Source organism: Ambystoma mexicanum, chromosome 9, assembly GCF_040938575.1.
Source record: "Ambystoma mexicanum isolate Mex_15411 chromosome 9, UKY_AmexF1_1, whole genome shotgun sequence".
Taxonomy (NCBI): Eukaryota; Metazoa; Chordata; class Amphibia; order Caudata; family Ambystomatidae; genus Ambystoma; species Ambystoma mexicanum.
The window spans coordinates 571394560-571419249 of NC_090931.1; the positions used below are offsets into that span (position 1 = coordinate 571394560).

Genomic DNA, 24690 nt, shown 5'->3' on the forward strand with positions numbered 1-24690 from the left:
CATCCTACGTTGCGCTTTCCTTCAGCATGCTGACCCGTTCCAGCATAGACCACGGTAAAAGGCAGCCCCTGTAGCTCTCTCTCCTTGGGATCAGCTGTTGCAGATTTAAACTTCCCGACATGATTGACCAACTTCAAAAGACTAAACTGCAGTGTTGATTTACCGGTTCTAGTCATCATCATTGCTCCGTCCCTTTCTCGTCTCAGTTGTTGTTACACTATAGTATTGAGGAAGCTGATGTTGGATCCTATTGGGAGTAATCATGACTGCTTCCTGCCTCTTCCTCGTCTCAGTTGTTACACATATTGTTCTTTGGGTGGTATTGGGGAATACTTTAAGTAGACTTGGCAAGAGGTTGAGTAAGAGCATTACAATAAGCCATCATGAGGGAAGGAACATCCCTTAAAGGCAATGGGGGTTATGTGACTTTTTCCAATGATGCTGTGTCATCCACTGATGTTCGCCTCCCCCATGTGGTTCTCCCTCATATAGCCGCCCCAGAGTCAGGATCATAGCAGCTGCCATCCCCTGGCCACATGAGCAGAGGTATTTTTCTCAGTCCCCTCTTCATAGGGTATTTGCAAATTCAGGTTTCTCAGGTTTCCATAACCTACATAGCTTTCACATCCATTAATGACAACATTTGTTCCTTTCATGGGTAGGTTCTTGGTCAGGTTTCTCAGGCTCCCGTAACCTCGTCCAGCTTTCCCCACAGCTACCAGTCTCAGTAGTTGCGGCTCGACTTACGTGGAGCTTGGGGACTCAGGCTCCTTCCATGAATCTGGTCTTGGCGTCCATTATCGACCTCCGGGCCCACCACAACTTGCTCATAGTCGTGCCACCAGATGAGACGCGGGTATCCCCGTCTCAGTTCCCTCTCCAGCCTCGGTTCCTGATTCGGGTGGAATGCCAACCTTCAGGGTCACGCTTCTTGCTGCCACAGGCTTGAGGCCCAGCTTTGCTCTGTCCGTCCAGGATGACAATGATGCAGAGGCTCACCTCTGCTTAGTGGTTCCTCCTCCTCCTCAGGAGTTTTGTCTTTTATTGAAGTCACACAAACATATAGAACGTTATCCTTCTTCGCCGATTGTGGCGTTCAGGCTATGTTCAGCATTGCCTGTAGCAAATACATACAAAGATGGGTCTTCATGGAATATAGTTGTTGTAGGAATAGTGCGTTTTTTCCACATCCATATATGCGAACAAAGTGGTTTGGACAGGGAGTTCTGCTCGGGATTGGGAGCCATTGTCCCCAGGAGAGGAGTCACTCCCAGTGATGTCCACCATGCCCAGTCCCCCAGGGAAGGTCTTGCGTTGTGGGCTCTCCTCCCTAGCCTCACGGGGTGGCTTCCCCCTGTGCAGAATGGACGAATTGTCCAGATTCGTCACACAAGGCTATCATGCCATTGCAAATTTAAGGAGTATTTTACGCTTTGATTAACGTGCATACTGGGACTGCTCCATGGCAGCTGGCCAGAAACCTTCCCAACAAACATCCTGCCACCTAACAGTCATCCTTTACCTTAATAAGAAAGCACCCACCTTAAACAAGTTTGTACCAATAAGACCATAGAACACGTCACTGGAGAAAGCGCTCCCTCAATGCCTGATTCACCAATGACCTAAACTAGCAGAAGCGATAATGTAGAAAGCTTGAAAGAAAGTAGAGAATCTGGATTCAGCACTGACTGAATGGCTTACATGCCTGAGCCTACAAATAAGTTCTCATCAGTTACAACACACATCAAAAGCATTGAATTGGAACAGTTCATAAGAGCTCTTTAAAATATAAAATACCTGCAACATTTTCAAGATCACAATCCAGAATATTGCATGGGTATCAACGGCTTTCTGTATTAGATTAAATTATTCCTTAACTGCAATTAAAAATTGTATTTTGAATTGTTAGGAATTTGAAAGATGATCTAAAACTTTTGGCGCATTGGACACTAGCAATAAAAAAGAACAGGTTGGTTTGCCTTGTTAGGTCTTTTCATTTCTTGCTTTGACTTTTAATGCTTTGTGTTGCCTTTATGGCTTCGAATGGCTTGCTATTCCAGGATCTGCATTGCTATATGTGGCTTCTTGATTATTTGCGCCCATCTTTCTACACTTTGCCTTGTACTGTACTGCTTTGAGGAGCATCATTGCCATTCTGATTCTTGGTGGCTCTATTCATTTTTGTCCTCTCGAGTGGTTTTAAACCACCATTGACTTCCTGCCCACTGCTGCTTTCTCCAATGTGATTTAGGACTAAGCGCTTTTCTCCAATGTGATTTAGGACTAAGCGCTGCACCCTGTCCACTGCAAGGAACTTCCGACCATTCCAGTTTACCTCTGGACTTCTCATTATTATTCTCAATATTACCCTACTTTGCGTGCACGTCGGCAAGGATATCTACACAGACTCAATGGATGAATGATACAAAAAGGCACATCAAGGTCTCATACGACTGCTCCCTACCCTACCACGCTCAAATGCTATGCTCCAACACAAAACATGCATACCAACTAAGCCATCAACAACTCGTAATTGAAACCACCCCAACAGAACATCAGAAAGCTAACTTCTCCAACTCACATATGTTACAGTCCCGAGCAACTCACCCTTGCACCACAGTGACACGATACTCACTTCTGGACACATATTGCAAGTGCTAGTAACATAAACCACCTAAAAGTCAACCCACAAACTGTACCGGGGTAATCTCAAACTGCATGCATCCACACAAATGTTTCTCCACTAACCAAGCCCAGACTCCCTCCCATTCAGATATTTCACACTGCCAAGAAACCATGCAAATGCCACCAGAGCATAGTACAAAAACAAAGACACTGGTTAGGCAGTCACTCTGGTGCATTTCTGCAGAATGCTTTGTGAGGGGAGGAGGTACTAGAACTTTAACTTACCATCTTTCATGGGAGTGGTGAGTGACAGGATTTCCCTTCCCTTCTGAAAAATGCCTTAGTGATTCCACTTTGGAAAAAGTAACACTGGAGGCAGCAGTCTTTTCCAATTTGCGTTGCTTCCATTTTTTATGAAATTACTTGAGGCTGTGGTTACCCTTCAGTTAAGAACCTTAATCAAAACCTGCACTATCCTTCACCTGTTCCGACCCTTTATGACTGGGCTTCCGCCCACTTATGGGAACGGAATCTGTCCTGGTATCTGTGATTGATGATCTTACCCTTATTCGTCATCAGGGCGGTGCAGCAAGCCTAATTTTATTAGACTTCTCTGCCGCATTTGACACCATTGGTCACCTTATTCTTATGGTCAGGTTGGAAGAAGCAGGCATCTCTGGAGGAAGCAGGCATTTCTGGATCAGTTATTGACTGGTTTCAAGCCTTCTTGTCTCTTCGTTGTCAGTCTGTGTCCTTGTTGCTGTTTAAATCTGCTCCAGTGCCTGTACGTGTGGGCCCTGCACTCTCCCCATTGCTGTTTAACATCTAAATTCAGCCTTTAGCCAGACTCATCCATTCCCATGGCCTCCGTTTTTTTTATTCCTGTGCAGACGATACTCAGTTGTTGTTCAGGCTTGACTTTGAAAGTAAGGGAACTGCTGGTCGTCGCAGGTCTTGCCTTGAAGCTGTGAGTGAATGGACGGGTCGAAATTGTCTGAAACTCAATGGTGAAAAGACAGAAGTCGTGGGGGGCCCTCTTCAGCCTCCACCCTTTGGACGGCTGATTTCTGGCCACCCACTTTGGGTCCAATGCTCGTTCCAGCACAGTTAGTTAAAACACCTGGGTGTCAAAATCTCAAACTCACTGTCATCTTGCTCTCAGATTGTTGCAATCTGTAGCACTGGTTTCCTTAAACTGGAGCAGCTGAATAAATTGATTTATTTGATCACACCCCAGTCATCGCAGCCACTATAAACGACAGACTTACTGTAATGCCACCTTGCTGGCTCAACCTGCCTATCTGATAAACCGCCTACGGGTGTTACAGAATGCGGTAATCAATCTGGCCAAGGGTACACCCACGTGGCCGGCCGGTATCAATGGCACGTCGGGATCTGCATTAGCTCCTGGCCTCAGAACGTATTAAATTGAAATCCCTTTGTATAATACATTGCGCCTTCCACCGGAAGGGCTGTCTATCTTTGCAAAACAAATCGTACACCATCTCCCCAGACGTGCATTGTGCTCTGCCTCTCAGTCCCTGTTTATGGTTCCTCAATATCGCATTGAGCGCTCTGGTGGCTGTGCGTTCTCAGTGAACAACGTCTGGACGAGGCTGCATCTTTTGTATTCTTTTCTACAATAGGGCTGGACTTTGACAGACTGGGTTTAAGGATTCTTTTGTTGGCTAAACTGTGGAGACTAAAGTGCTCATTAAAAGTATGTTGTACTTCTCTATTGCCCATCACCTTTGGACTTGCATTGGATAAAGAATGTTGTCCCTGGAGGTAGAAAGACTTGTTAAGAGTAGGTTTGAGATTTCTACGTTCATCTGTTAGGGAAAAACATGAAAACCCCCACTTTGTGTTATTCCATCCTTGGCACTGAATTACAAAACTGTTCCTTATCATTTGTAGTGTTCCCTTAGAGTAAGTTGGCTCTTTTCCAACCCTAACCCTGAATCACTGATAATCAATAAAACATGGTGACTCTTGTTCTCCTTGTTGCTAGACATTCCCACAGGAGTTAGATTATTTTTCTAATGGGCCTGGCAATAAAGTTTTGAGGGTAATGCTTTCCAATCAGGAACAAATGGAACATATGTATTCATTTGAGAAGAGTGCTAAGGGGGGACATTTTGGAATGATAGCCTACCAGATTATCTCAGACCTGGCTACCTATCACCAACTAGATTAAAAAGAAATACCGCCATACAAAGGCAAGACTTTCTGAAATATTTGACAAGGACTTCAAATCCACTTGTTTCCTGTCCTTATATCCCTCAGTCCCCCCAACATAGAGATACTAACTGCTCACTCACAATCATCTTCCATTTCCTGAGGACCCGCAACAATCAAAGTTCCTGCAACAGATCCAACAGATCCCTAAGCTTCCCACTTCATAAACTGGGCATACGGATTCATAGTTACATCATCAAATTGGAAACATTCAAAGATTTAGTAATTCATATGCCCAAGATGATTTATAATAAGGGAGTTATAACAAATGTGAACTAGTACAGTGTTTATGTTGTTGACCTTGGGCCAAAGGATTCCTGACATTTGTCCACTATGGTCGGCATATAAAATCTTTTGCCAGAACCCAAGACCCCCAGTATGACCAAATAAATTTAAAACAGGACTCTGAAGACAAGGTTTGCAGAATATAGGGCATTCCATTCACTGGCCTGCGCTTGCAAATCTTTGCGGTCCATAAAATAACGACGGCGAGTATAATTTGAGGGAGATTAAAAGGTTTGCCAGAGCAACTCAAGGAGGGCAGCAAACCCCGCTTGCCTCATACTGCGGAAGGCTGTGGTTGTGTAACAGGATTCAGACTCTATGTCTCAGTGAGATTTGGGCACCAACTGGCAGAATACCAAAATGGTGGCCATGCCCGAAATAATATTGGTGTGTGGGTCTGCAGGTGTTTGGCCACACAAACAAGTGAATCTGGCGAGACTTAAATTCACCTATGTCTGCAACAATCATTCAGCCTTCTCCCAATCAGCTCACAGCTTCCATGCATCTTCCACTTAATACACCCATCCAGGCTCTCGACAGGGGGTGAATAAGGCAGAAGGTGTGAAAGTTAGGAGCCAGGTGTTGTGGTAGAGATAAAGAAGCAGAGAACGAGAAGACGGAGAGGAGGTGGAGTCACGTGAGTGACAGGGAAATGAGTGGAGGAATAAGCAGAAGGAGGAAAACGTGAGGAGATAGGAAAAGGAGGAGATGGTGGAGGAGAAATATCAGGCGAAAGTAAGGGAAGGAAGATGAGAACCACCAGAGGAGAGAGAGAAGAGGCTCAGGAATAATTGGGGTGGGGGAGAAAGGGCGGGAGAGAACACCAAGAAGGAGAGACGGGAACAGGGCAGAGGAGGAGGTAAAAAGGAGTGAAAATACTGGGCTAAGCGGTACTCTGAAGTTGCTGGAAAGGGACCAGAGAAGGGGCCAACAGACAAACCAGAGATCAGTCTAGTGAGGCCAACCTCTAGGAAAGCCTATGTAGGTAAGGCTGTCTTCAGAGACCAGAAAGGAGATGAAGGTGAGGTAAGTTAGGGTCCAACCGTGCATGCAGTGTCTAACCCCCATTGAATGACCTAAGGCGATTAATTGGAGTTTCTGGTAATTTGAGTCGGAGGACTAACGTGGGAACCAGACGACCGTGCACCAACAAAGAAAGACAGAGTCAAGAAAGAAGTGCACTGGAAACTATAAAATCCCAGAGAATTAATGATTGTTTGTATCAGCTGTGAGGCATTCTTCAAATAACAGGAGAGAGGGAAAGACTGGGGACTGTGGTCCTAAAAGAAGTTAACTGTCTGGATGACTGCATAAATATTTATTTTAGCCATTGCAACCCCAGCAATGGTGACACAATCAAACCTTTCAGAATTTCTTTTTATTCAAGTTTTAGGAGCAAAAGAAAATAGAAGGTCACTTGAAATGCAAAGAAAAGACTGTGTACACAATAGTACAAGCACTTGTTCTATGTCATATCTGAACAAAACTTGCAAAACAGTAGCTTCTGTGACTCCCTGACATTATAATTGCAACCATTCCAGTATCATTCGAACATGAAGCTACTGATGTCCCTTTATTGTCGATGAACTACAAGACACTGTCCTAGATGGAGGCCGCTCTTTCATTGCTGCTGTTACTTCAGCATTAGGTGCTTAAATGCAACAACTTGCAACATGAGGTTAAACCCTTCTCTATTAAATTGTGTGATTTCCCATTCCAAAGCATCAGCAACACTTTCCTGGTATTAGCCAGAGCCAGGAGCCTTCACTTCTCTTGGTGTTTTTTTCAAGGTTAACTGGAGAGCAGGCACATCCAATAGGACCAAACCTGGTGCATCATCCAGTGGTAGCGCCAGACCTATAGAATGATAAAATGCCTGGAATATCATTTTTTCAAGGTGGGCATGCTCACTCCAATTTAAGAAATAGCCTTTTACAGTAAATCCCTTCCAACATAGTTCAGAAATAAATGGCTGTCTTTTATTCATGTAGGAGGGGTTCCAGCTTACTCTACGCAGAGCTTTTTAGGACATTAGATTGACATTTGAGTACCGGGAGTCACAGTCCAAAGTCCCAAAGCAGCTGACCAGCGTTTGGCCCCATTTGCTCCATCTGGGTCATTTTCCTATTTAGATTTAACAGTGGGGATCAAGTTTTCAGGATATTGTGGAGCATAAAGTATGTGAAGGACATTGCGTATATGGCTGAGAAAAATAAATTCAGGTCGTTGTCATATTTCAGTGGTCTAGAACCACCTTGCTGTCTGAAAGAGAATATAACCAGTGTCAAAGCTATAAATTTACCAGAAATCAGATTTAGGCAATTTACATTTTTCAGTTAGAGCACTAAATGATTTTGGGGTGTCCCTGGGAAAGGTTGTTTCAAATATCCTAGAAGAACAGGAGAGAATGGCTGTGAGTCAATCGGCAGAGGACCGTTATGCCCAATTGGGACTTGAGAAGTCAAGACCACTATATAACCCTCTCGTCTTTGAACAGCTAACTACATTTGTTTCGAGTGAGTTAGTAACCAATTGGGAGATTTCATTGAACAAGACGTTGAAATCTATGGTGCTAAAGAGTTTAAGGAGAACATTCTTGACCATGCAGGTTTTTTCCTGAATTCCTAGGCTGTCCTGGACAACTGTGCAAGTAGACACCCGATACTGTCATTGGAACTGATATAGGTAGCATGCTAAATAAGGATAGAATTTGTGGGAGAGAGGCCCTTTTTAATGAGATCCCACCCATTATGGAAAAAGGGAGGCTGCCTCGTGACGAATGTCCCATCAATCTCTTCCCACAACTCACTGAAAGTACTCTTAATTATTACTTTCAGTGTGCTCTGTATTTTAATCCCCAAATAAGTCAGGACAGGGGTGACCTTCCACAATGAGATCGCTGTGAGATCCCGGTGGTGTGGGCTAGTCCGCAGAAGTAGAATCTCACTCTTATCCCAATTTATTTTACACCTCAAAGTTCCAATATTCAGTCAAAATCTTAAATATGTGTGATAGAGCATTTTTAGGATTCGCAGCGTAATATGCAGTCAGCATGTAGTATCAGTTTGCTTTTCAAATATTGTTATATAATGCTCTTTATTTTGGAATCGTGGCTGATGTGACAGGCTCAGGGTTCCAAAGCAACGCGAAAAACATGGGTTTGAGGGCTGGAGGGAGTCGGGGCATTGTGCCCAATTTCCCAACAAAAAACAAATGAGATTGAGACATTGCTTCCTATCGAGACATTCATGGTCAGGGCCTTGAAGGAGGATTCCTCCTTCCTATTTTGTAATGTCCTTGTGGAAACCAAATGTATGTATAGTTTCAACAATAATAGCCATTTAACTCTGCCAAAGGCCTTCTTTTCAACTATAGAAATCGGAGTAATGCTTCTCCCGGAAGCGTCTGCATTATCACTGATGTGTAACAGTTGGCAAAGATAGTTTTAGGAAGATCTGTGTGATATAAACCCTGCGTGATCTGCATGTATGATGTCATTGCTGTGTTTCCGGGCTCTGTGGGCTAATATTTTAGATAGGATTCTTGAGTCCAGGTTTAATAAGGAAATAGGGTGGTATCCCCAGCAGTCTAGAGAGACTTTCCCGGGATTTGGTTGTAGTACGATTGCTGCTTGATGCATAGAGGGTGGGCGTTTACATTGATTCAGGAAAGCATTAAATAGTTTGAACACATGTGGTAAAATTGTTTTTCAGGTGTCTTTTAAAAATTCTTGTGAGAAGCCATTAAAGCCTGGAGATTTCCCATTCCCAAATGAAAAGAACGCAGCCATAACCTTTTCCTCTGTTATGAGGCGTGGCATGTCTCTGGCAGATTCTTCAGTCAATTTGGACACAGAGACCGCCTCAGTGGTCATATAGTGCAGTGTTCTCCTTGTGGTCAGATGAACACAATTTACAGTAATAAGACTTAAATGCTTCACAAATGTCTGTGGGATTCTTCAGCAAGTAGCCATATTTTGATTCAACCACTGGGATGTGTCTGGAGAATTGCTTCTTTTTTTTTTAGAAGGTATACTAGTAATGTTAGTTTTATTTACTTGTTCATAAAAGGAGCTAAACAGAAAGGTGATGGCTGTTCTTTTATGTGAGAATCTTGCCTTAGCGGTATCGATTTAGTTCAATTCATACCTTGCTTTTTTAAGAGAGGAGAGTATGGAGATTCCAAGATGGCCGCCGGGGTGCTGAGCCGCGTCTAAACCGCGCTCTCCCCGGGCCGCCAAAATAAGCACTTAAAAGCAGCGGAACGTGAAAATCCACCGAGCGGATTACCTCCCCCTCACCCCCTGAAGCCTCCGATTCGAAAACTGGTCCGAAACGGAGCAAGGGAAGCCGGGGGAACCGACGGCGACGGTGACCGCCCATCCCCCACTGGGAAACCACGCCAGCCAAGCCGGCAGCAGCATCGGTGACGAGCCGAGGCCTCGCCGCACACGCAAGCGAGGAGGAGGAGGAGGCGCTGCGGCAGGGACGGGCACCCTCCCCCAGGCGGGTCGCTGGGGCTCTCTCCCTCCGGGGACAGAAACTGAACGAGGCGGCTGCAGAGGACCGTGGAGCGGACGCATCGGCCCCTCCCCCAATCCCGGGGGAGCCACCAGGTACCGGGCACGCAAGCGGCATATGTGGAGGCATCCACATCCAGCGGGGGAAGTGCGCACCCGGCGCTGAGGGAAGACGGGAGCCTCCCGCTTGGTGCGGGAGCAGAGGAGGCCGGAGAAGGGAATGCAGGCGGGGAACATCCCCGAAGGCGAACGCAGCGGCTGACGGAATGAGGCCTGGGAACTCCTCGGTGCCAGCCGGAAAACATTAGCCTCACAAAGCAAGGGGCGCCAAGCCGGTAAACCGCAGAAGAGCATAGGGGAACATTATCTCCCCATAGAAGACACCCGGCACCGGACACTAGGAGCGCGGGCCCGCTAACAATATGCAAGGCGGCATAAGGGATACGGCGCCCAAAGAGTGTGGAGCAGCAGACACATACGCAGCCACCAGGGACAGAGCGCACACAGCGCTGAAAGAAGGTGGAGGCCCACCCCAGAACCCTGAGAGGTGTGCGCCGGTTGGAGAGAGTCCCTGGGGGGAGGTAGACCTTGGGGTGTGAGGTCTCCCTCTGAACCCCACAGCACACAAACGGAACAGCAACCGACTCACAAGAAGGGGTGCAGAATCGGTGGCCCGCGGAGGGGCCTGGAGGAACGAACCCGACGGCAGTAAGAAAGGCGCTAATGCGGATAAGGCCTAGAGACTGGGGGGACACAACAACAGGGAGGAGAGAGACCCAACCAAATCTGTGAGTCCGGCAAGGAGCCCCTCGGCTGTCGTGACGGGAACGAAGGGAGTGACACACATAGGGGTAAGGCCTCTCTAAGCAGGCCCCACCAGACGCTAATTCCACCGGCGGGAGAGATCGAGAATCACCAGCAGCACAGCAGAGTGAGGGCCTCAGAGGTAACATATTACAGTTCGCAGGGGCAACTCAGGAGCCCACGCCTGCCCAGGCAAGCTAACGGAACAGGTCAAGGGCAAAAAACAAGACCATTGCCTCCCTACAGACCCCACAGTCCGCAAGGCAAGAAGCTAACATATTACAACTATGGTCAACGGACTCTACGCCACAAGCTAAAGGGAAGCCGCAGGACAATCAACAAGGCGAAGCCATGTCGCAGACGAACCCACACCACCCACCTTCAAAGGATGACATGCAAGCATGGTTCCATGATCTGCAAGAAAAATTCATGTCGACAGTTCAGGAACAATTCACGACGATGAAAAACGACATGAAACAGGCGGTTCAGGACCTCAGGGTGGATGTGGCGAAATTGGAGGAGAGAACAGACATATTGGAGAGAACGGTCCAGGGAGTGGAAGAGGAAACGCAGCAGGCAAGCGAAACTCAGGAACACCTGGTGAGACTTACCCATAACCTGGAGATACAATGCGAGGACTTGGAGAACCGCTCCAGGCGATCCAACATCTGCATCAAAAATATGGCAGAATCTGTGCTGGACAAAGATCTAAAGACTGCGGTGACGGAGGTGTTTAGAGACATTCTGGATGCCCCGGATACCCCGGATCGGAGTGGACAGGGTCCACAGGGTAGGACCAAAAAGATCCGGAACACCGGGGGAAAGACCACGAGACGTCTTGGTGGCACTATCCTCATACCCACAAAAAGAGCAGATACTGAGGAAGGCCAGAGAAATGGATCACATCAGGATGAATGGACAAGAAATTCTACTATACCAGGACCTGGCCCTGATCACACTGCAAAAAAGAAGAGCAATGGCCCCACTCGTCAACGCTCTGGTGGCAAAGGAAATCCGGTACAAGTGGACCTTCCCATTTGGGCTGATCTTCACTTGGGAGGGGAAACAGCGAAGAGTAACCTCCTGGGAAGAGGGCTTCAACATAATGGGGCTCCAGGACGAGGGGGAGGAAGCGGAACAAGCAAGGTCCAGTGGGGAGCAAAGGGGAAGACCTAAAGGATGGGAAACGATCAAACAAAAAAGGCCAAACACGGGAAGAGAAGGCCTTAGGAAAATGTTGTGATCGGAGACAGAGAAGAGGTATGCCGGGGACCCCCACGAGGCACCCACGGAAGACAACAGCGAGGGGGGGAAGGTGAGAATAAGGACCGCTACATAGGAGGCAGATTCGGCGGCCCGGGACGGGCCACCATGCTTGGAATCCGGTAAGAACAATCGGTAATGTGGGGTTTAGGATCCCCCACAAAAATTTCCCCCGAGAGGATGGAGGGCAGGGAGCACTGGGCGCAACGCCCTCGCTACACTAGGGACCCTCGCCCTGCTCGGGGGCATCTTGTTTGGTTCATGGTTAATTGTTGGGGGGGGAGTTCAGGGGAAAGGGACAAGGAGAAGGGGGACACAAAATCAGCATAGTGGCAAAGATAGGGACGCCAAGCATAATGAACATATGCCTAACGGAATGGGGAAAATCCGCATAGTAACTTATAACATAAGGGGGATGAACCACCCCACGAAAAGGGTAAAGTTGGAGAAAATTCTCAAAAGGGAAGGGGCGGACCTCCTGCTCCTACAGGAAACCCACATAAGAACAAAGGACAAACAGAAAATCCGTATAAGGGGATATAAAATTTGGGCCCAGGCCAACACGACTGAAAAAAGATCGGGGGTCCTTATAGCAGGGAGGGATGGAAGGGACGCTAAACTGGAGGACACCATGGTAGATAAGGAGGGAAGGTTTGTGTTTGCTGACGTGGTATTGGAGGGGCAGCGGCCCACTCTCGCGTCAGTATACGCGCCCAATTTGGAACAGGATGGTTTTCTGAGAGACACTCTGGGAAAACTTGAATCCTTCGCAAGGGGGGAGGTGATCCTGGGGGGCGACCTGAATATGGCATGGGACCCACAACTGGACAGGAGCACGGGTGGTGCACACGGTCACGGGGCACCGTCGAAACGCCTCAAACAACAGATGGACCAACTTGCCCTGAATGATGTGTGGAGGGAATTTAAGGGGGAGCAAAGAGGGTTTACATTCTTTTCACATGTACATAACACTATGTCAAGAATTGACTATTTCTGGGTTTCAGTTGGGCTTATGGGCAAGATCCAGGGGCTGGAAAAGGGGGCAATTGCACTTTCAGACCATGCACTCCTGTGGCTTGAGGTGAAACTCCCGGGGAAACCTCAAAGGCTGTGGAAATGGAGGTTACCGGAGGACATTATCCAGGATCCGGTTACGGGGGAATCCATAAGGGAAATGATTGAAGAATATTTCACTCAGAATGACACGGGGGAGGTCTCTATGAGCATGGTCTGGGAGGCGTTTAAAGCGGTGATCCGCGGGAAGATAATGGCACTGAAAATCACAAAGGCGAAGTAGAGGGCTATGTGGGAAAAGGAACTGGAAAGATCAATAACAGAACTACAAGGGAAAATCGTGGCACAGCCCTCTAGAGACCTGAAGAAGACGCTTAGACATACCCAAGGTCAACTTGAGATGCTACGCACAAAAGGTGCGGAAAGGAGCCTACTTTACCTAAGACAAAGGTACTACATAAAAAGCAAACAAAGCAGATAGGTTGTTAGCGAGACAACTCTGCGGAGAAAGACACCACGATCAAATGCATCACAGCCACGACAGGGGAACTTCACACGCGCACACAAGACATAGGGGAAGTGTTCAGAGAATACTATCAGGATCTCTATTCCACTGACAACCCACAGGCAGACGCACAGGACACATATCTGAAATCCCTCACCTTTCCACAAATCTCAGAAGCAGACAAGCAGTCCTTGGAGGACCCAATTAGAGAAGAGGAAGTCAAAAAAGCAATAAATAACCTCCCAATGAATAAAGCCCCAGGCCCGGATGGCTTCACGGCCCCCTTTTATAAAAAATATGCGGATCTTCTGATTCCAGTCCTGACCAAGCTCCTAAACTCATTTAAAGATAGTGGCACAGTGACCCCCACAATGAACGAGGCGAAGGTCCTAGTATTTCACAAACCAGGGAAGGACCCTATATATTCGGCTTCTTATAGACCTATCTCCCTTATAAACATCGATGCAAAAATTTACACGAAAATTTTAGCCACCAGGCTCTCCCCTCTACTCCCGAAGCTAATACATCTGGACCAGTCGGGCTTTATCCCAGGAAGACAAACTCAAGACAATCTGAGAAGGATAATTCATTTGGTTGAAAAAATTGGTATAAAGCAGACCCCGGCTATTCTACTCGCAGTAGATGCGGAAAAAGCCTTTGATCGGGTGGAGTGGTCCATGCTCTTTAAGACACTCCACTCCATGGGATTTGGGGAGAACTTAATTGCAGGAATAAGAGCGAACTATATCGCCCCAACTTGCAGAGTGGCCGTTAATGGGGAGGTAACGGAAACGGTACACATAGCCCGTGGAACAAAGCAGGGATGCCCGCTATCCCCGTTGTTATACGCTATCTTTCTAGAACCCCTACTTCTGAAATTAAGAGAAGCTACACATATCAAAGGGATAGACATGGCAGGCATACAACACAAGGTAACCGCATATGCAGATGATATGCTGCTTGCATTAGAAGAACCGGGCCAAACATTGGCGGCAGCTGTGGGGGAGCTAGAAGTATTTGGGACCATCTCAGGCTTAAAAATTAATAGAAATAAATCGGAAATTCTAATTTTGGCGGGAGACAGGGGGAGATTGTCAGAGAAGCTAAGGCACTAAATCTCAAGATAGCAGAGGATGGCATCAAATATCTGGGAATTACACTTACACACAGGGTGGAACAGCTTTATGGTAGAAACTTCCCGCAGCTCCTCACGAGCATTCGTAGGGATATGGAGAGATGGAACCCCTTGCTGATATCGTGGTGGGGCAGGATCCAAGCGGTAAAGATGACCATCCTACCAAAACCTCTCTATTATTTCCAGGCCCTCCCGCTAGGGGTACCCAGATTATTCTTTAAAACACTGTCCCGGTTAATCTCAGCCTTTGTGTGGAAGGGGAAAACGCCAAGAATGGCTAGAGCGGTCATGTCCACACCAACCAGGGAGGGGGGCCTGGCGCTCCCTCACTTCCAGAAATACTATCAAGCGGCACAGTTAAAGGTACTATGGGAGTGGCTAGGCGATGATCCACAACCGATTTGGGCAGGACAGAGCAGTGGCAAGAACCCCATTAGTGGAACTACTCTGGAAACAGAAACAGCACAGACACCCCAACATAGGGATAAGTGAAATAATGAAAACAACGATGGAGGCGTGGGACATGCAAACTCGAAGGGGCATAATGACCACCACGCTAGGCCCATTCACCCCCATTTGTAGAAACCCACAGTTCCCTCCGGGGATGGAGCAGGGGGCATACGATTGTTGGGAGGAGGAAGGAATAACGAAAATTGGGGAAATGTTCATCAACAATGAAATTAGGTCATACGAATCCTGCCTCCCACTCGCAGCACGCTCCACTCGGGAGAAATACAGACACGAACAACTCAAACATTGGTTGAGATCCCCGGACATAACGAAGGCAGCAACGAGAACTCTCGCCCCATTTGAGAAATATGTTACGACGAGCTCAGGGGCAAAGAAATGGGTTTCTACTTTATATTCCTTTATGAAAACACAGGATGAAGAAATTAAGTGGTCATATATGATTAAATGGAACAGCACTCTGGGGTGGGAACCAACAAGGAAACAATGGGAGGAGCTCTGGACTCCAATTCCAAAAATGACCAGATCTGTTCAAACAAGAGAAATGTGGATAGAAATAGCCACACAGTGGCACTACACCCCAGAGAGACTCCACACTATGTTCTCGAAAACATCAAGGTTATGCTGGAGGGAATGCGGAGAGGTGGGAACCTGGAAACACATCTGGTGGACTTGCAAAAGAATAAGGCCTTTCTGGGAAGAAGTTAAGGGAGAAATGGGCAAAATATTTCCAGATGTGCGACAATTAGGAGAGGGTGTCTGGTTGTGTGGAATAAGGGATGACATGGCAAGAAGATATAATAAAACACAATGGACAAGTCTTATGGGTCTCCTTATAGCGGCATGGACAACAATTGCCCATAGTTGGAAAAAAAAAGACACCCGCTGATTTTCGCATGGCTCCAAAGAGTCTGGGCCCAGATGGCGATGGAAAAAAATCACACACACAATCCAGGGAACAAGAGACAGGTTTGCAAAGGAATGGGGCGGAGTCCTGGAGTACCTCCAATCAGACTATATGGAACAGTGGTGCCCACACAACATCAAGATCTCAGATATCTTTAATGCATAATGTAATCCCTGTACTAAAGCACACATGTCCCCAGTGAGGGAGGGAGGGGGGGGGGTTGAGGGTGGGATGTTGAAGTTATGTTACTTAATTGTTGTTTATCGAAAATAATAAAGACAATTTAAAAAAAAAAAATTACAAAAAAAAAGAGGAGAGTATCTGTTGTGTCAGGGTTTCTCTATACTGCTATTGAAGCCTCTTAACAGTGACTTTTAAGGTCCCTAGTTTAAGCCGGGGATAAACCAGCGTGGCAGAGCTGCCGAAATCTGAGAGCAGACCGCGAGAGCCCTGGGGAAGCCGGAGAAGCTTACCAGTGTTGGCGAGCACCAGAACCCTTGCAAACCAAAGTTGGAAGGTATGCAGAAGGGGACAGAGAAGGCACTGGGAAACCCTAGAGGCTGTGGTTTGGAGGAAGCGCAGAACAGTCTTCCTCGTCCCAGTGGGACCAAGCAGAGAGATCAAATAAGAACTTATTAGGTGAGAGAAAACCCCAGAGAGACCAGAAGAGAGGCCTGGCAGGATAGTGAACCAGGCCTGATTCAAAGACCATATAAATCTGAGAAGGGGGTCTGAGACCTGCATATTGAGGAGCTTCAAGAATTGTATATGCGAGATAACGCCTGGAAGTAGAGTGAACCGTGCTTAAGTAAGAGCCATTACAAAGCTGAGGAGGGGGCCTGGGACCCACATAACAAGAGGAGAGGACCATGCGGGGAGAAAGGTACCTTTTGGCAAAGGACAGAAGAAGTACAAACGAAAAGAGAACACTAACTAAAGTCAGGAGAAGACCAGGGGAAGAGAAACAGATCCTTTGGCGCAACTTACGAGAAGACCAGAGGAAGAAAGATATATCCATTGGCAGAAATCCAGACAATATTTATACTATTGAAAGAGAGCCTAAGAAAGGCTTGGGGAAGGGAGACATGTTCTCAATCTTGTTTTTGGAACTATAAGCAAATCCCCTGAGCAAGGTCTCGGGGAGGGGAGACCTTCTCGCTATCTGTGTGGAACAATACAGAAAGGCCTAGCGACGGTCAAGGGAAGAAGGATAATTCCCCCATCACTCATGTACTGCCTAAGAATCATCCCGAAGGAGGGAGCCACCCTTTTGGACTCGGGTGTAGACTACTTTATAGTTTTCTTTTGAAGTGTAAGGGATGAAAGTAGGTTTGGAACATAGGACAGTGGACTGTTTTTGACAGCCATTCTGATGCCATCCTTAGTATTGCTTGAGGCAGAGTAAACCTTCTTAGTCATAGGGACAGGTAGGGTTCTTCCTTATTTTCTGTTCAATAAATGTTTGTGCCATCAAGCATGCCACCTTTGGGTCCTGTGTCTACTTCTGCACCCTTACATTCGATATCTGCTTCTGGTGTGTACAGATAAGACTTGTATATTCACCCTGAGGAAGGCATAGAAAGGCTGAAGTTTCTAAGTATGCCCGGCACAGGTGATAGGCGAGTGGTCGGAGAGGGCTCCTGTCAGAATTTTTGCTTCTACTAGATCATTTGATTGTGTTCTGAAATAAAATGATGAGACAACATGAACGTGTAAGACACAAGACATTTGTTAGTGAGCTTTCTTTAACCATCCTGTGGTAGGCCCCGATTGCCGGAGATGAAAGGCGCCTGAGAGACCTTGATCTTACAGAGTGGGATCTAGTGTCTCATCCAGTCTCCCCCCATGATCATCCAGTAGCCCAGTTAAGGCCAGCGCAGATCTTGTATTGAATAAAAGGAGTAAGCATCTACATTCTGGCCGTGTAGAGACAGTATAAGGGTTTTGTGACCCCATACACAGCCACCCAGTGGCCTTCCTGATCCCTCAAGCTCCTCACCTCCTGAATGTTGACCTGCACATGGATGAGAATTATCACATAACTCTTCCTCTCCTTTACCAGGCTAGAAAAGGTTTGTCCTTTTCATCTTGTGGCTAGTGTGCCAGAATCAACCACTTTCAGGTGAAACCCTTGGAGTAAAGCGATATCTTCTTGGACTTGGTGGCAGGCAACGATTTTAGTTCTCTTGATCAGATTATTAAAGCCATTGACAGGATAGAATTTGGAGCGGGTGGTCGGCCTTGACTTGAACAGAGTGATTTATTGTTGAGTGGACATTACAAAAATAGGGCATTGCCTCACTCGTATAGTAAGTCCCTCATGGTTGCTAGCGGCCTCCAACATCATTTTTGCTTCGCAAACATGTCAGCAATTTTCTTGACAGGCTCTCTCACATCTCTGGGCCTCATTCCAAGTATGGCGCCCGGAAACAAGAGTGCCGGTAGCAACCTATCGGCACCCTTTCCGGACCGCCATACTATGGGAATGCTGGTAGGGGCCACGTATCCCCCAGTAGGCCTGACCTGCTGGGTTTTCAGGCCACTACTAGAATGTCTCTCACTGAAGCAGCGGCACTGTTAGCAACGGTGCCGGTGCTTCAGTGTCCCTATTCCCATGCAAATTCTTAAATTCTCTTAACACGAATACTAATCATTTTGTAAACACATTCAAGCAAAAAAGAACATGTGTTAATAATCCCACAAATGTATACAGTATTATCATAATGAATATAATACTTGACTGAACCACTGAAATCAACCATGAAATCCATAATTCATCAAAATAAAGATTACAAAAAAATATTCAAAAATGAAAGGCAAATGCTAAAAATGTATTTAAAAAATGCCCATAACATGATTTATTAATAATATTAAAATAGTGCACAATCTTGGTTAAGCCAGGAAAAACACATCAAAGGATGAACTTACTAAACAATATTTATCCTGGATGTTCTTTTCTGCCCTACCCCTTGCAGGTAATTGATTAAATAAATTATAATCCTTGTGTCATTGGAAGATCTACAGAGATAGTGAATTGTAATTCACAATTGGATTGTGAATGTTAGCACATGCCACCCCTAGATGGAACTTAAATGTTAGCATGTGCCACACTTAGAAGGAATTCCTAACTTTGGCCTGTGTTGCATCTAGACAGGAATGTGAATGCTAGCAGGTGACACTCCTAGATGTTACTTGAATGTTAGCATGTGCCACACTTAGAAGGAATTCCTAACTTTGGCCTGTGTTGCATCTAGACAGGAATGTGAATGCTAGCAGGTGACACTCCTAGATGTTACTTGAATGTTAGCATGTGCCACACTTAGAAGGAATTCCTAACTTTGGCCTGTGTTGCATCTAGACAGGAATGTGAATGCTAGCAGGTGACACTCCTAGATGTTACTTGAATGTTAGCATGTGCCACACTTAGAATTGTCAACATTAGCCTGCGCCGCATCTAGATAATTATTGTGAAAGTTAGCGAGTGCCACACCTAGACGGAATTATGCAGATCAGCAAGTATTACACTTAGAACTGTGACTGTTAGCATGTTAAATGTCATATAACCCACTAACCAATATAAGCTCAAACTCGATGCATACTTATCTCACTCAAAAAACTCACACAACCATCTCTCGCACAACAAGCTGCACACACTGCACCACACTGCAACAACACATAAGCCACACCACACCAACAGCACACGAGGCCTGACACCGATCCAATACTTGCACCAAAGCTCAGCACCCAGTGTCTACCGAGTTAAAGCTGCCAACGGGACACCACTCCTCTCACTATCCTACTCCCTCTTCACCTTACTAATACATCACACCTTCTCGGTTACAGATCCGCCATATCGCCTGGGGACCAATTCCGTTGGTGACGGTGCGCTATATAAGTACCTTTAACATAACATAACATTGCTAATGTTGCAGTGCTGCCACAATGAATGATTACCATAGACCCTTCACAGGATTTTGGATTTGTGGGGGATTAAGAAAATGTCAACCAGCATCCCAATCCAAAGCATAGAAATGTTGGCATTTGTGATCGATACTGAGCAGGTGGGACACCGACTCCCACAAGCAAAGATCAGTTTAAGAAATAGGTAAATCGCTTTGCTAAGTGTGCATGAAACACTTGCAAGGATGATAGGAGTCAATGTGGCCTGAATCAATGCAACATTTCCACAACTCCCTACTCAGGCACCATAGGGCAATGCAGAAACCAAAGGCCATCGTCTCTTTCAGGCTTTTGATATTTTTGAAATGACGGTCTGCCAGATAAGGTTAACAATGGGGAGGAACAGGGGCAACGCGTTTGTCTTGGAAGCAAGACAGCGCAGCACAACACACTTTCAAATCCCGATCCCACGAGAAACCACTTGCTGGTATTAAGCGCTTTATAAATTAACAATTATAATTATAACAATGAAACTTAAATGATGGTGACAGAAATTGAAGGCCTAGAGTGTTGGGGCTATGGGTTTGGGAGGGAAATTCTTTTTTTTAACCATTTTCTGGGCTGTGTCCCTAAAGTGGCCCCAGTCTCTTGGTCTGAGGCACCTAGGGGGCAGACATCCATGGAGAAGAAAGGGTCATCAGAGGAGCGAGTACTCTACACGCACACTGCTGGGGACCTGTGATATGTAATTTCCTAATACACATTTTAGGTTGCAAAGAGAGAGGCTTCATCTTACATAGGATAGAGAACAGATCAGTGGTTTGAGAACTAAATCGCCTATGTTGACAAAGAGCCTCTCAATTATAGGAGCCAGCTCAAGACTTACGCACTACTGTTTGGACTGAGAAACATGCTCAATGACTACAACTTTCAATTTACTAGCTTTGTTCTCATCAGATACAGTTGAGATGGAGCTGACAAACAAGACTTCCTTTGTATCCTGTATGAGGCTTTAATGGGTTACAAACTGAGATGCTAATACGGGCCAGGCAACTGGTTCTGTGCTGGAACACCATCAACGGACCTGCTCCATTGTGTTTGTCTGACGAAATGGTGACTCGGATACCAATAAGATGTTTGTGCTGCTTTATCATTACAATAGATGCCATACTAGTGGGAATTGTCTTCAAGTGGTTGACGTTCAACTCTAAAACAAATAAACCAGAACACTGGGAGACTTCTCAGTGTTCAAAATTTTTAAAACACAATCGGCATCCGATGCTTCTGCTAAAAAAGATGGATGGATTTTACCTGTCTTTAAAGTAAAGTGTTTTAGAGATGTTCAGTGAAGCTACTTTGACATATGGTTTGTGCTTTAAAAAATAACAAAAAACAAAAAACTAAAACACACAGCCACTGACATGCGTTAGCCAAAGACCAGCTGCAGAGCCCATGGCATTGGATGCCTTTGTTAATTACGTGATATGGTTTGGAGCACTTTCCGACAGGCCAAGCTTTTTAATGAAATATTTGTGTTCATATCCATATGTCTACGAATGTTGGTAGGATAATGCCATCAGGGAACGTTCAGGATTCTTTCTGGTGGCTTTAATTATTTACAGGTGACCGAATGAAATTAAAACTCGAGCATTCACCAATTAGCTAGTTTAATTACGATTCATCATTCTATTAAAGCACTGATCTATACATGGTTAACAATTTTACGATGAGGGCGTTTTAGATCAAGTTTAGCAGCGTTTCCACAACACAATTGTTTGGGACAATACCACTGCTGTGAATTACATATTTTTCAACTTTGTAAGAAGTGAAAAAACACAAACTGGCGTAATGCGAAAAATATATAATGCTTAATGTGTATAAGGATACTTGTATACAGTTACATACACTGCCTTATCTGAAGTTATACTAATACACTGGGCTTCAGCGAGCAGATGGCACCATTCCTGCAGGACGTATAGAGTACAACTTACAAATCATACACAATGTCATGTCAAGTCCTAGTGTAACATGACATTGTTCACTAAGTGCTACTTACCAAGAAGTCGTTGCCCAGCCGATATTCTCCAACTCCATAGTTGTAGGTTAGCTCTACCACAAAGTGATCGTCCTCTGCTCCAAAACCAACCATAGTCTTGCTCCATTTCCCATCGTATGGGCTGCAAAAGAAACAGAAACCAGGCATAGCAGGATGAACTTTCCTGAAAAGTAATTTAATTGGGCTACCATAATTATTACTGCCCAATGCTGGTGTGCTTCTTCACAAGCAAAAAGGAGCTTAAACTTCATTGTGGGTAAGGGAGATGGGTTTCCAACTATGATGGAAAAGTACAAGATGGGAGTGTTTTTCAATCAACCTTATTAGAGAAACGGCTGTGCAGCTGTTTACAGAAGGTCAGACCAGTGTATCACTGGTCAGAATACCCTACAAATTGCAGGGATAAATTATCAGAGAATCAAAGAAGGAGACTGCTGGTAGCACACAACGGAGGTAGGCTTAGAATGAACAAGCAGTGCCTTCAATCAGTGGAGTAACTTTGCTGAAAATGTTGGCAGGGGTGGGGGGGTCATGACATCTAAAGGAACGGGCCCCTGCCAAATGAGGGGGACAAAATGGTGTGCCACGAAAGTTAGGGGGTTGGGGAACAACCTTGTCCACCCTAAAATTATGTCCATGCCTTCAATGGCACACTATCCCTAGCGCAGGCATTCAGGATTTCAAGAATAGAAGGCAACGAAGAGTGAGGGCCTGGAAAAGACTTGAAATCAAGCCAAGCCGATTAAGGATTTCATTGATTACAATAGGACTTAAACTTTCTTTTGTAAGCCACCAGCACTACATAAACTTGGGAGTGTGGCATGCGTTACTGTCTCTTCCACCCGAGAACAAATTTGAAAAAGAAAACATGAATGACCTTGCTCTGGAACAAGAATATTTTTCCCATTGTCCAGTTTTACAGCATCATGGAAAAGTGGATCCATTTTGCACCATGTTTTTTCTGAAGACTTACGTTTGATGGATTGGACAGCCGCCAGGACGCATGTGGCCTCAAGCTACCTGCGCGAATCCACTTGGCACACACAAGTTAAACAAAATCTTCCTGAATCTGGGCCACTAATTGCAATGGATTAGTTAACACAAGTTGGTCAACAATAGCTGGAGAATGGCCTGAGCACAAACATCATCAACACTGACTAAATACAGCCATAAGAAACATTGTCTAAATAAATTCAGTCCCAGTTTTGGTGACACAATCTAAGTATTCATTTACAGCATACACAAACACATACTGAATGCAACACTGATACTTGGTATTTTGTAAAGATAAAAAAGGGTTCAACACATATGTATCTAAATAGTGATAAGCTACAGGATAGTAGGGAACATTTTTCAAAATTGCTCTGAGATGTTAAAAAATATGCCTTTTAAAGGATTCATAGCCTACCGATATCTTAGGTCATTGTGCAACCCCAGACAAACTGGGCATTAAGTTGGTCAGTTAATGATATATCATAGTATAAATGTGACCAAGTCAAGGCATAACTGTACATCTCTCACAGTATGCTTTGTAGTAAGGAGTAAATAACGATTTCAGAGCAAAATTCATTCAAGAAAACTATTCAATAAAACAACACATTCGCATATCAAAAAGAAACGTGTGCACCCCGCAAAAAGAGTATAGAACATCCAAATCAACATCAGGAGTATACAATACATCAAAGTTTTAAAAGCTGAACCACAAGAATGCATTACACGTCACTGACCTCTTCGACCCCGCTCAACGACATGAGAGGTACAAGATTTACACCAACCAGGTTGGCAAGATCTCCCTGCATAGAAATAAGTGCAAGAAAGCAGGTCTGCACTGAATAAAGCAAGGGTTCTAATGATCCTTTTTCGAAATGTTCATTAAGTGAAAATAGATTTTTTTTTAAAAAGTGTATGGCCATCTCGCGTTCCCCTGGACAATAAGGGCAGTAATATAATCCTGCTTTGGGACTGAACATTGCTTCCAAGGGCAACATGAGGAAACAAACGCATCAGCATAAACCTAGATCGCCCTTGTTACTCTCAGCTGCCACTATTTCATGGATGAGATTTGTGGGTTTTCCCCCTTTATTAAAGTTTGCTGGCAGATGCAAGTACTGCAACCAACTATTTCTTTCCCCTTGGGAAACACTAATTTAGGAATACGCTTGTGCGATGTGTAAAAGGAGGAGAAGGTGGACTTAGCAACCGGCATGTCACAGCCAGGAGATACAATGGGAATTATCACAGGCTCTGAAATCTGCTATGATTGCCTGCCGATCATTTGGCTTTTGGGTTTGCCCATATTCTCAGCCTTCGAAGTGTTGGGCTTATTATTATACTTTCCTTCAAAATATGACAGGTCAACTTCTCAGTGAGCTGCTACAACTCGGGCTTACATTGGTAAGCCCAGCAAATCTATTAATATTTGTAATTTGAATGGGTCCGATCCCCAGAGAGCAGCCCCTGATGATGTGATTGGCTTGACCGCTCCATGATAACCCTGCATGATAGATGCTGTACAATTGCAACCACCCGTTGGCGGCAAAGAATATAAGACTGTAAGTGACTGAGACGCATAACATTGGGAATTGTAGGCAGTTCATTATAAGTAATCTCTGGCACCTATGGCAATACCTTATGCAAATTATAATCAGAATGCAATATGTGCCAGAATTTTCTGAAAATATGATCAGTGCTTATATGGGGCTATACAACCTTTCTGTAGTTGGCTTATTCGATGGCGCTAAGCGAAGGTTTGCATTAAGAAATATCTATCATATGCCTATGGAAGTGTCCGCTCCATTTACACTCCACCCATAAATCTCTGCTAAAGAGGACCGATTTCCTGTTTTTAAAATACGGTCCTTTTTAAACTTACTGGTTCATATTGGAACATTACAAAAAGAAATCCGGTGGTCACTGCAGTTATGCTGGGTGCATGGCTTTTCCCCTTGGGGACTTCTTTAAATGTCAATAG

General features: G+C 45.3%; 1 protein-coding gene across 1 annotated transcript in view; it reads right to left on the reverse strand.

Annotated features, from left to right (window-relative positions):
* Positions 1-24690, reverse strand: part of GLOD4 (glyoxalase domain containing 4) — a 141276-nt gene that overhangs the window by 68646 nt on the left and 47940 nt on the right. The window contains exon 3 of the mRNA XM_069615172.1: positions 21720-21840. Coding sequence (XP_069471273.1) covers positions 21720-21840 — 121 coding nt within the window. The remainder of the gene's footprint in view (positions 1-21719; positions 21841-24690) is intronic.